We start from the raw sequence: 11,623 nt of genomic DNA, 5'->3' as shown, positions 1-11,623 counted from the left end.
GAAGGAGTCAGAGCCCCAATTGCCCCATCCTAGCTACAGGCTGCGTCTTTCTCTATGCTTGTTTGAATGTTGTTTGGAGAAGATTCTTTTAAAGCAGTGCAGAGGTGCAATGACAGTGGAGCCACCCCGAAAGGACGATAAACATATGTGGATGTGCAAAAGTATGCTAGCACTGTTCAGGTGTGAAAATGAAACCAAATGTAGACAGCTTTTTGAAGACGGAGTCAAAAGGCTGGGGCACCAGTGGGAAAGACAAATGAAGATTCGGCCAAAGACGGCGTCAGAACAGCACGAAACTGACTTAAAAATGCAAATGCAGATTCGACTGTGGTGAGAAAGAGAGAGAGGGAGGGAGGGAGGGAGATGGCAAAGCAGCGACATGAATCATAGGTTACTGCATTTAAGGACATCAGAAGAGCCCTGCTGGATCAGACCAGTGGTCCATCTAGTCCAGCCTCCTGACTCACACAGTGGCCAACCAGTTCCTCCAAAGGACCAATAGCAGGGGATAGAGACCGAGGCCTTCCCCTGATGTTGCCTCCTGACACTAGGATTGAGAGGCTGACTGCCTCTGAATGTGGAGACCCTCTTTAGTGACCGTAGCTAGTAGCCACTGATAGACCTATCTATCTAATCCCCCTTTAAGCCGTTTATGCCCGTGGCCATCACTGCACCCTCTGGCAGCGAATCCCACATTTTATTCACTCTCTGTGTAAAGAAGTACATCCTTTTGTCTGTCTTGTCTTCCTGAGGGTTGCGAGCTCTGGGTTGGGAAATACCTGGAGATCTGGGGGGTGGAGCCTAAGGAGGGGGGGTTGGAGAGGGGGAGGGCCCTCAGCAGGGTATAACGCCATAGAGTTCACCTTCCAAAGTACCCCTTTTCTCCCGGGGAACTGATTTTGGTCGTCTGGAGATCAATTGTAATAGCAGGAGATCTCCAGGTGCCGCCTGGAGGTTGGCAGCCCTAGATGTCCCTCGTTCTAGTATTTTGGGAGAGGGAGAAAAACCTCTCATTGTCAACTCTCTCACCGTGTTCTTGCCGGTCCCCAGCGAAGCTTTGCATCCTGCCAGACACGAGCTCATGTAGGTGATTCCGTTGTCTCCACAAACAGGATCCCAATGGCCAGTCTCACAGTTGCAGTCAGAATTGCAGGAAGACCAGATTTTTTCCTCGGCGAAGGATGGCTGTTTGATGCTAAAGGAAACAGAGCACGCGCCTTAAGGAGACAAAGGAATCTGCGATGGAAGCCTTCTCAGTTGTGGACTAACTTGTTTTCTGTGTCCGCTGCTTCCTTAGATGGTAAAAGTCAAGAGGTATGCAGCCTCTGAAGAGGAAGGCTCCATTATGGCTAGCTGCCTTTGATAGGCCATAAAACTGTACGGTAAATTAGTGATGGGTCACACAGAAAAGCAACTTCTTTCTTCTGGATTTATTGCACATCCATTTCAGCCGCACTAAGGCAATGGCATAGATAGGGGTCCCCCACCTTTTTGAGCCTTCAGGCACGTTTGGAACTTTCACACAGCATTAGGGGCACAGAGACAAAATGGCTGCCGCACCCAGCCACAAAATGGCAGCCCCATCTTACCTTCAGTCACACAGTGAAAATCCTTGTGCTCTGACAGCAGCCTCCGCGAAAGCAACCTTTTTAAAAAAATCTGCACAGCCAATCAAATCTCCAAAAGGCCAATCAGAAGTCTTGCTGGGGCATAGATTCTGGTGAGCTTAATTAATTACTGGCGGAGGATTCCTGCTCCTCCATATCATTTATAGGACTCGGAAGGTACTCGGAAGGTACAAGACACAGATATTCTTGAAAGACTTGTCGGACTAGACAGAGTGACTATTACTAACGCCATTAAAGGAGATGCTGGACCAGGTAAGCATGCCAAAGGTCCAAACTCTTTTCATGAAAGGGGTGTGTGCAGGGGTCATTTCGTAGAAAAAGAGGTGCAGGAACTCATTAGCATAAGTCATTAGCATAACTTATTTGCATATGCCACACCCCCTGACATCACCGGAAGTGTGTCAGAAGGCAACACCCACTGCTCAGGCTCCACTGGACTGTTTTGGATTGCTAGCTATTGGGGGGAGGGGGACACGCAGATCTGCCTTCACAGAGGAGGGAGAGCTTGTACCTGAAGGCGGGGGGGGGGGCTCTGCATCTTACCTGGCTGCTTCTTGCTCCTCGTGGCCTGACTGAGGGCTGCTGGGAGCAGGGGGCGGGGCTTGTTGCAAGTGCCCACCCCCTGAGCTCCTTACTGGCGGAGCTCCGCTCCTGTGCGCTCCTGCAGGAAATGACCCCTGAGGCTCAGCATTGTTGTTGAGGGTTGCTCTGGTGCCCCCAAATTGCTCCTGAGATCTTGAGCATCAAAAAAATCACTCTTGCTTTACAATGTCTGAGCCTGCACGCTCTTTCCTGTTAAGTTTTTTGACATTTCATCTCCATCTATACATAGATTCCATTGATACATCTAAATGGTATGTATGCCACTTAGGGTTGCTAGTCACCTGCTGGGAACCCCTGGAAGTTTGACATCTCCATTGGCAACATACCCAGAAGTGACATCACAGTGTCACAGTGACACTCTAGGAATTTCTGAGATCTCTGTGGAGACTTCTTTTGCCTTCATTTTACATAGCAGCAGCAGGAGCCCGGAGCCCAAGGGTGGGAGGTCTTCCTCTATAGCCCGAAAACTGCCTGCCCTGGTGCCCCCCATACTCGCTTCTTGTGGATGAAAAACAATCTGCACAACAGTGTAGAAGTTTTTGCCAACCAAGGATAAGCAGCAACTTTAAAGAAAAAACAGACATTTGAAAAATATGGGGGGTGGTTCCTCAAAATCATTGGGTGAACAGTGGCACCTTTAAGAATATATATATATATAGGCAGATGCCTCAACATAGGTGAGCAGCAAATTAGCATGCAACTTGATGAAGGCCCCGGTCACACGGGCCAGATAAAGCGGGGGCAGGGAGGCGTGGCTGTTAGCCCCGGAGCAAAATAAAGCGTGGTAGCCCATCACACAGTCCCCCGAGTCTCCGTGCTTCGGCTGTTAGCTGGTGATCACACAGCAATTGCTGCAGCGTGGCAAAGAAGCAATGCCGTGTGATCACACAAGCATTTTGTGTTTGTGCACATGCGCAGTTCCACGGAGCAGCACTGCTTTCAGTTTTGTGTTTAAGCGCATGCACTTACGAAAAACATCCGGTTTGCGACGGGATGTGGACGGGCGCAGGATGTAGGGTTGCCAAGTGGCACATACCTCCTCTGCGGGGGACTCTCGGCCGGCTCCCGGTGCGCACATGTTACTAGGAAGTGACATTATGACGCCGGGCACGCTGGGGGCGGGGCCATGACCATACAAGGGAAAACTATAGTTTTCCCTTGTATGGCCGTGGCCCCGCCCCCAGCGTGCCCAGTGTCATAGTGTCACTTCCTGGTGACGCGCACACCGGGGCGGGGTTCCCCCCAGGGTCCGATTCCCCGGTGTCGGAAAACGGGCCTCTGGGGCGGGGGGTTCCCCGCCCCCCAGGGCGACTTGGCAGCCCTAGCCGGATGCCACGGGATACTAGCGCTCCCGCAATCAGATGCCTGCCTGTGCCGCGCATTTTCCGGATACTAGTGCACTTTCCTTGGTACTTTTAAACTCCGCATCTTCGGCGGGACGCCACGGGTTCGCCATGGGTGCACTACACTTCCCAAATGTTGCGGTGTGATTGCACCCTGAAAATCCGCCCGACATTCGTGCCTTTCGTGCGGCAAATTCTCCGTGTGACTGGGGCCAAAGATGTTTTGACATAGGCCAAGAGTAAACAGCAATAACAAGCTACGTTCATACGCTCACCACTTGTTTGGATTTAATTGGGGGGGAAAACAGTGAAGTAATAAATATGTCAAAATAGGAGATAGATATGCAAAAGTATCCTTCTAAGAGTAATAAACTGTGACTTTGTTACACTCCATTTGTCTCCTTTCAGGCATGGAGTTAACTAACAACACCTTTTTCTTAGCGGTAGGGTGCAGTGTTATGTCAGAGAAATACGATCCAATATTCATTGTATTAACATTCACTATTCCAATATTCTATTCCAAAAAAGAAATACACTAAAATACAGGGAATGTATGGCCCTTCTTGGTGAGAATACGTACGTAAGGACTGAATGAGATTAGCAGCACATGAGCATGCGAAAGCTCATACCCTGAATAAACCTGTGCTGGTCTTAAAAGGTGCCACTGGTCTCAAAACTTATTCTACCGCTTCGGACCAACACGGCTAGTGGCTACCCACCTGGACCTGACATTTTTGGGTGGAGAGGCATACATGACATTCAGATCTATAGATGGAGTCTTCCCACCACCAACCTCCATGCTGAACAAGATCACAAACCCGGAGTAGTTGACAGTCAAACCAGCCACCTGGAGCACTTCGCAGTCGGCCATGAAGTAGAAGAGGTTTAAAGCGTAGGATACTGCAAAGGTGGTGCACGCAAACTTTGCCATCCCCTTGACGTCCATCTTGAGCCTCTTGATGAGGAGACTTCCCAAGAACATACCCACAATGGCAAAGGGCAGAAGTACCACACCTGCAAAGGAAAAGGAACAGCAGCACATTCTCACAGACAGAAACAAAAGAAGAATAGGGGATTGGATTTATACCCCGCCCTTCACTACACGAAGGAGTCTCAGAGCAGCTTACAAACTCCTTTTGCCTTCCCCTCCCCACAACAGACACACCCTATGAAATACGTGGGGCTGAGAGAGCTCTCTCCAACACTGCCCTTGAGAGAACAGCTCTGAGAGAACTGTGACTGACCCAAGGTCACACCAGCAGCTGCATGTGGAGGAGCGGGGAATCAAACCTGCTCCGTGCTCTTAACCACTACACCAAACTGGGGAGGGGCATCACAAACTGTTTTCTTAGTATAGGATGGCCCCGGTCACACGAGCAGGAAAATGCGGGGGGGAAGCGTGGCTGTTTGCCCCGGAGCAAAATAACGCGTGGCTGCGCGATCAGACGTCCCATGGAGGTCCCGTCGAGGTCCCGTGGTTAGGGGGGAGGTGCCGATCACAGGACAATCCTGCGGTGCGGCAAAGAAGCAGCAAAGAAGCGGCCTCCGTAGCAAAAGGCTCCAGGTTTACCCCCTTCCAGGGCTACAGAAGAATGCAATGTGTCCTCCGTCCGGTCCCCTCCAGGAGGAGCTTCAGCCGGGCTGCCCTCCCGCCATGCCTCCCCTGCACCTCCCCCTCTGCCGCCCGGTGCAGAGAGTTCCTCTCGAGCAGGCCAAGCCAGGAGTGGGGGGGTACGGAAAAGAGGAGGGGGCTGTGTTTTTTGTTTGTAAATAAAGTGCGCGCATGCGCCATTGGGTGCTTGTGCGCATCCCGTGGAGACTAGAAAAAAAACAAACCTTTTCGCGACGGGACATGGGCGGGCGCCGGATGCCACGAGCTAACACCGGAAACACTATCAGGCGCCCGCCCTTGCCCCGTGGTTTCCGGAAACTAGTACCTCGGAGGTACTAGTTTTTTTACCCCGCATCTTCGGTGGGAAGCCTCGGGTTCGCCACGGGAGCTCTACGCTTCCCAGATGTGGCGCTGTGATCGTGCCCGGAAAATCTGCCTATCTTCCATCTCTGTAGCGTGGCTACTGCTCCGTGTGACCGCAGCCGATGATGCTCTGACCTGGATGGCCCAGGCTAGCCTGATCTCGTCAGATCTCAGAAGCTAAGCAAGGTCGACCCTGGCAAGTACTTGGATGGGAGACCACCAAGGAAGTCTAGGGTTGGTACACAGAGGTGGGCAATGGCAAACCACCTCTGAATGTGTCTTGCTTTGAAAATCCGACAGGATCGTATTAGTCGGCTGTGACTTGATGGCACTCTATACACACATACACAGAGAATATGATACATAATCTGCAACTGTGAACATCAGACTGTGGTATGAAGTTGGCTTGTTAACCACCATTATTCTTAACTGATGTATGAACATGAACTTCCTTGCTTAATCCTGGCTGCTTCCCCAGCTAGGGTTACCAAGATCCTACTACCAACTGATCTTCAGATGACAGGGATCGCTTCCCTTGGTGTCGTGGTTAAGTGAGCGGACTGTAATCTGGGAGAACCGGGTTTGATTCCCCATGCCTCCACTTGCACCTGCTGATGTGACCGTGGGTCAGTCACAAGCTCAGGCACAGCTGCTCCGGAAAGAGCCGTTTGTGTCAGAGTTCTCTCAGCCCCACCCACCTCACAGGGTGTCTGTTGTGGGGAGGGGAAGGGAAAGGAGTTTGTGAGCCGCTCTGAGACTCCAAGTGAAGGGCAGGGTATAAATCCAATCTCCTCTTCCTCCTCTCCTCCTCCTCCTCCTTCTTCTCTGGACCATTTGTTTGGTTCTCTAATCTGGGAGAACCGGGTTTGATTCCCCACTCCTCTTGCACCTGCTGATGTGACCCTGGGTCAGTCACAAGCTCTGGCACAGCTGTTCCTGAAAGAGCAGTTTGTGTCAGAGTTCTCTCAGCCCCACCCACCTCACAGGGTGTCTGTTGTGGGGAGGGGAAGGGAAAGGAGTTTGTAAGCCGCTCTGAGACTCCGAGTGAAGGGCGGGGTATAAATCCAATCTCTTCTTCCTCCTCTCCTTCTCCTTCTTCTCTGAACCATTTGTTTGCTCTGAGACCCCGAGTGAAGGGCGGGGTATAAATCCAATCTCCTCCTCCTCCTCCTCCTCCTCCTCCTCCTCCTCCTCCTCTTCTTCTTCTTCTTCTTCTTCTTCTTCTTCTTGAAAATGGCAGGTTCAGAGAATGGACTCCCACATCCTTGCTGACCTCCTTCCCCTTCCTAAATTCCACCCTCCCCTGGATCCACTCCCATATCTCCCAGAATTTCCCTACTTGGAGTTAGCTTCTCTAGGGTTGCGGTCACATGGGCCAGTTGAAGCAGAGGGGAAGCGAGGCTATTTCCTCCGGAGGAATTTGACATGCAGTTACGAGATCACACATCCCTTTGTAGCAGTGGGCGCATCCTGTCACTGTGTGATCAGACACACCTGCAGTGTTGCGGGGTTTTTTGGCTGTTTGTTTCCCATGCGCATAAACGAAGAATTGCACCTCCGCACTGAGGGGCCCCTATAGAGAATGCGATGATGTGCATACTGTGAAGGGGGGGTGATGGCACCAAGCCGGGATGGCCTACTCAGACCATCCCAATGGTATGCGTGCATGCTTGCGCGATCAGACAGGGGAAAGTCCGTCTATGGCCCGTCAGAATCCGTTTACTACCAGACTTTCCCTGGTATCTTTTAACTCCCCTTCTGCGGTGGAGCAGCACGTATTGCCGACGACTGTGGGATGTTTCCCATATGTTGCTGTCTAGTTGTAATTCAGGAAGCACACCGGGTAGGGCTGCCAAATCGGGCCGGTTGGTGGGGAAATCCCTGCTTTGGAGGCCTGATTTCTGCCGCAGTGGAATCGGGCCCCGGGGGCCCCGGCGTGCACGTCACTAGGAAGTGACGTGGGCACGCCGGGGGCAGGGCCACGGCCATACAAGGGAAAACCTAACACTGGGGCTTGGCCCAGCTGATACCTGGAGGAAAGGTCTATGCACCTTGTGATTCCCTGAACCACACTCCATGTATTGTAGCCTGCCAGGGACTCCACAGCAGCAATTCCCCCCCCCTTTTTTTTACAAAACCTAGACAGGCATTAATAAAGGACACCTGATGAACCCTGAATGAGTCTCCTGACATGGCTGGTGGGCTGCATTTGGCATGTCTGATCATCACCCTACTTAAGTTCTAGGGTATGGTTTGCAGGCTTAGGCTACGGCAACCTTGCTGACACTTAAGCAGGCCTGGGTTGAGTCTCAGGTTGCCATCCTCCAGGTGGTGCCTGGAGTTCTTTCAGAATTGCAATTGCTCTCCAAATCACAGAGATCCAGTTCCTCTGGAGGGAATGGCAGCTTTGGAGGTTGGTCTCTGTGACATCCCATCCCTGCTGAGCTTAGAGTTGCCAACTACGGGTTTGGAAATACCTGGAGATTTGAGAGTGGAGCCTGGGAGAATGGGATTTAGGCAGGGGAGGGACCCCAGTAAGGTATAATGCCATGCAGCTGACCTTCCGAAGCAGCCATTTTCTCTAGGACAAGGGGAATAAATGTTTTAAATAACTAAATAAATAATACATGGTGTCATGACCCCTAGTGGGTTGCCACCTTCATCTGCCACCACTCTGGACTTAGGGACCCTTGGGATGGCCCAGAGTACCTTCCCAAGCCCAACCAAAAATGCCCCTTTTAAGCCGAGAAATATAGGCGTAATGACCAGGCAGGGAACATTAAACAAATGGTTTATTAATACAGGAACGGGGCAAGGAAAAACAAGACAAGGTGCTTAAAATATATAACAGTGTCTAAAAGTAAAATAAAGCAAATCTAACGTGGCTACCTATTTCTCTTAACTGGTTACTATTCAAGGCCCACCGCCTTTTATACCAGGCCTGTGCCTGTACTCACTCTGTCCCAAGTGAGGGATCTTTCTCTCAGCTTAACTCTGTCCTCCCAGTTTGCCTCTGTGAGAGAAAAGAATGCAGTCCCCTCAGTTTAACTCTGTGAGAGAGTTAAGAGAGAGAGACAAGAACACAGTTCCACAGCCCACAAGGTTTAAGTCACAATTTCCTCATACAGTCCCCGGACACCGATTGGTTACAACTGTCGCTAAGCATTGTGGGGATTGTAGGCTGTGTCTGCTTTCCACTTCCACACAGGTCTCTCCTGGGCCTAGGCCTCACTAGGCCTGTCTCCCAGTCCTACACAGATCATGACACATGGTTTATGTAGTCTGGAGATCAGTTGTAATTCCAAGAGATCTCCAGCCCCCACCTGGAGGTGGGCAACCCTTGCTGAGCTCCCTCGCCAAGCTCTGTCCTACCTAGATGTTTTCAGCACAAATGGCTCTCCCCACTCTTGCATTTCAATTCCTTCATGTCTTCAGCTGGTTTCCACAATGGTATTTGCAGTCCAAGATGGAAAAAATGAGGTTTACTCCCTCTTGAGGCGCAGCAACAGAATTCCCAGAAACAGGGAAGTCTGAAGCTGTGGAGCAAGGGAAGATAAACCTCGTTTTTTGCATCTCGGACTGCAAATACCATTGCAGAAACCAGCTGAAGTAATGGAGGAATAGAAGTGCAAGAGCAGGGAGAGCCGTTTGTGCAGAAAATGTCCTAGGTCCTTCCCCAAATCTCCAGGAATTTACCAAACTGGAGGTGGCAACCCTAGTGGCCATTGTGTGGATGGGTCATTTCTTGAGAGCCCCATGGCCCCTTGGGCTCCGTGATGAAAAGAAGGACGGGGTTAAAACAATGCAAGGAATGCATCCATGGTATACGATCGATGAAACTGTCGGTTGATTTCTAAACAGGGACGCCCACGCCACCCTCAAAGTCAATTCCTCAGGAACTAGGAAACAATGAAAAGGTTGACTTACCAATAAAAAAGATGGCACTTGAAACAGATATGTTAAATTGCTGTTCCATAAACTTGGGTTCATAAGTTGTTGAGCCAACCATAGCATTGAACTGTAGGACATTGAGAAGCAAAAAGATCAGGAAGACGACATTGCTAAGGAGTTCCTTCAAAGAGGGGAAGAAGCCTAGGAGGAAAACATATACATCTTCTCACTGTCTATTTTCTCGAGAGCCGAGGCTGATGACAATTGCGAACGTAACAGTTTAGAGGATACAACAACGGGAAATTCTGCCGCAACCCTAGAGTCGGATTCGACTGGCTTTCGAGCAAGGGAACCTTTACCTTTACAGAGATTTAGGGCCTAGGGTTTCCAGGTCTGGGTTGGACAATGCCTGGAGACTTTGGGGGGTAGATCTGGGAGCGGGCAGGGTTTGGGGAAGCCCAGGGGCCTCAGCATGGTATAATGCCAAAGAGCCCATCCTTCAAAGCAGCCATCTTCTCCAGGGGAGCTGTCTCTTTGTCAGCTGGAGCTCAGTTGTAAAAGCAGGAAATCTCCAGGCCCCACCTGGAGGCTGGCAACCCTATTAGGGCCTAGCTACACTATGTGTCCCCAGAGACTGTTCTGAAGTTCTACATTTCACAGGTACACATCCAGAGTGTGGCACACAGAAAGGGGGGACTTAGACTTCCCCCTCCCCATACCATTTTCTAGATGGCCTAGGGTGCAGTACCTGACCTAGGGTTTCCAGGACCCTCCTGGCAACTGGTGAGGGATGGGGCGGGGACTTACGAGGAGCAGGAGGGAGGCCTAGGCTACATCACAGGTAACATGGTGACATCACTTCCAGCATGCTCCAGAAGTGACGCCATCACGTTGGGACATCCCGGCAACGGTGTGACATTTGGCAAAAACTCTATGGTAAAAACATGATGGCGTCACTTCTGGTACATGCTGGAAGTAGGGTTGCCTGCTCTGGGCTGGGAAATACCTGGAGAATTTGGGGGTGGAGCCTGAGGGAGCGGGGTTTCGAGCATAATACCATAGAGTCCAACTTCCAAAGCAGCCATTTTCTCCAGGAGAATTGATCTCTGTCACCTGGAAATCAGTTATAATAGTGTGAGATCTCCAGTCACCACCTGGAGGTTGGCAACGTTAGCAAGAATGGGGGGAAGTCTAAACTCCCTCTATCCATGAGCAATGCTCCTGTTTCAAATTGGGCCCACATGTGCCTGGGAAGTATGGAACTTCAGACTATGTCTCTCCACCTAGTCTACGGACATCCCTGGGGAAAATGTAACTTGTAGTTTGGCCGGGGGGGAAGGGGGGAGAGGAACTCAAAAATGTAAATGTTTTCAGTTGCATTCCTGTTTTCAGCTTCTTCATAGGGTTGCCAAATTTAGATTGTCCGGGAGCGGGGGGCTCCCGGACGATCCTGGGCACGTGTGCGCGCGCAATTTGAGGGGAAAACTCTTTGTTTCCCCCTCAAATCGCGTGGCCCCGCCCCCAGCGTGCGACGTCACTTCTGGGTGATGCGCACGTGGGGGTGGGGTTTCCCCTGGGCCCCGATTCCGGCGCGCCGGTAATCGGAGGTCCGAAGCGGGGGAATCCCCGCCCCCCGGCTGCATTTGGCAGCCCTACTTCTTCAATATGTTTTGAGATTAAAGAACATAATCCAGTCCAAAGCTTTTCAGTTCCAAATGGTTTTGAGAAAGGTGTGAGGAGGTGTTTAAATCACCAAAGGAGGAGGAGGAGATGGGATTTATACCCTGCCCTTCTCTCGGAGTCTCAGAACAGTTTACAGTCTCCTTTCCCTTCCCTTCCCCTATCCACAACACATATCCTCTGACGTAGATGGTGTTGGGAGAGCTCTTTTGAGGACTGCTCTTGCGAGAACAGCTCCGAGAGAACTTGTAACTGACCCAAGGTCACACCGGCAGCTGCATGTGGAGGAGTGGGGATTCAAGCCTGATTCTCCCAGATTAGAGTCCACAACGCTCTTAACCACTACACCAAAAAGCAACTAACTATGGCTAGCTTGTACCCCAAGTTTGTTTAATTCTTTTTGAACATACTTCAGTCTAGGGTTGCCAGCTCTGGGTCAGGAAATACCTGGAGATTTGGGAGATAGAGCCTGGGGGGGGTAGGAAGGGGGGGTTGGGGAGGAA

General features: G+C 51.0%; 1 protein-coding gene across 1 annotated transcript in view; it reads right to left on the bottom strand.

Annotated features, from left to right (window-relative positions):
• LOC107109127 (solute carrier organic anion transporter family member 1A2-like) overlaps positions 1 to 11,623 on the bottom strand; it is a 49,955-nt gene that overhangs the window by 13,735 nt on the left and 24,597 nt on the right. The window contains exons 8-10 of the mRNA XM_015409700.1: positions 9,477 to 9,641; positions 4,393 to 4,588; positions 1,030 to 1,195 (exon numbers count right to left, since the gene is read on the bottom strand). Coding sequence (XP_015265186.1) covers positions 1,030 to 1,195; positions 4,393 to 4,588; positions 9,477 to 9,641 — 527 coding nt within the window. The remainder of the gene's footprint in view (positions 1 to 1,029; positions 1,196 to 4,392; positions 4,589 to 9,476; positions 9,642 to 11,623) is intronic.

Source organism: Gekko japonicus, unplaced genomic scaffold (assembly GCF_001447785.1).
Source record: "Gekko japonicus isolate JY-2015 unplaced genomic scaffold, Gekko_japonicus_V1.1 scaffold3374, whole genome shotgun sequence".
Taxonomy (NCBI): Eukaryota; Metazoa; Chordata; class Lepidosauria; order Squamata; family Gekkonidae; genus Gekko; species Gekko japonicus.
This window is presented reverse-complemented; position numbering and strand designations above follow the sequence as displayed.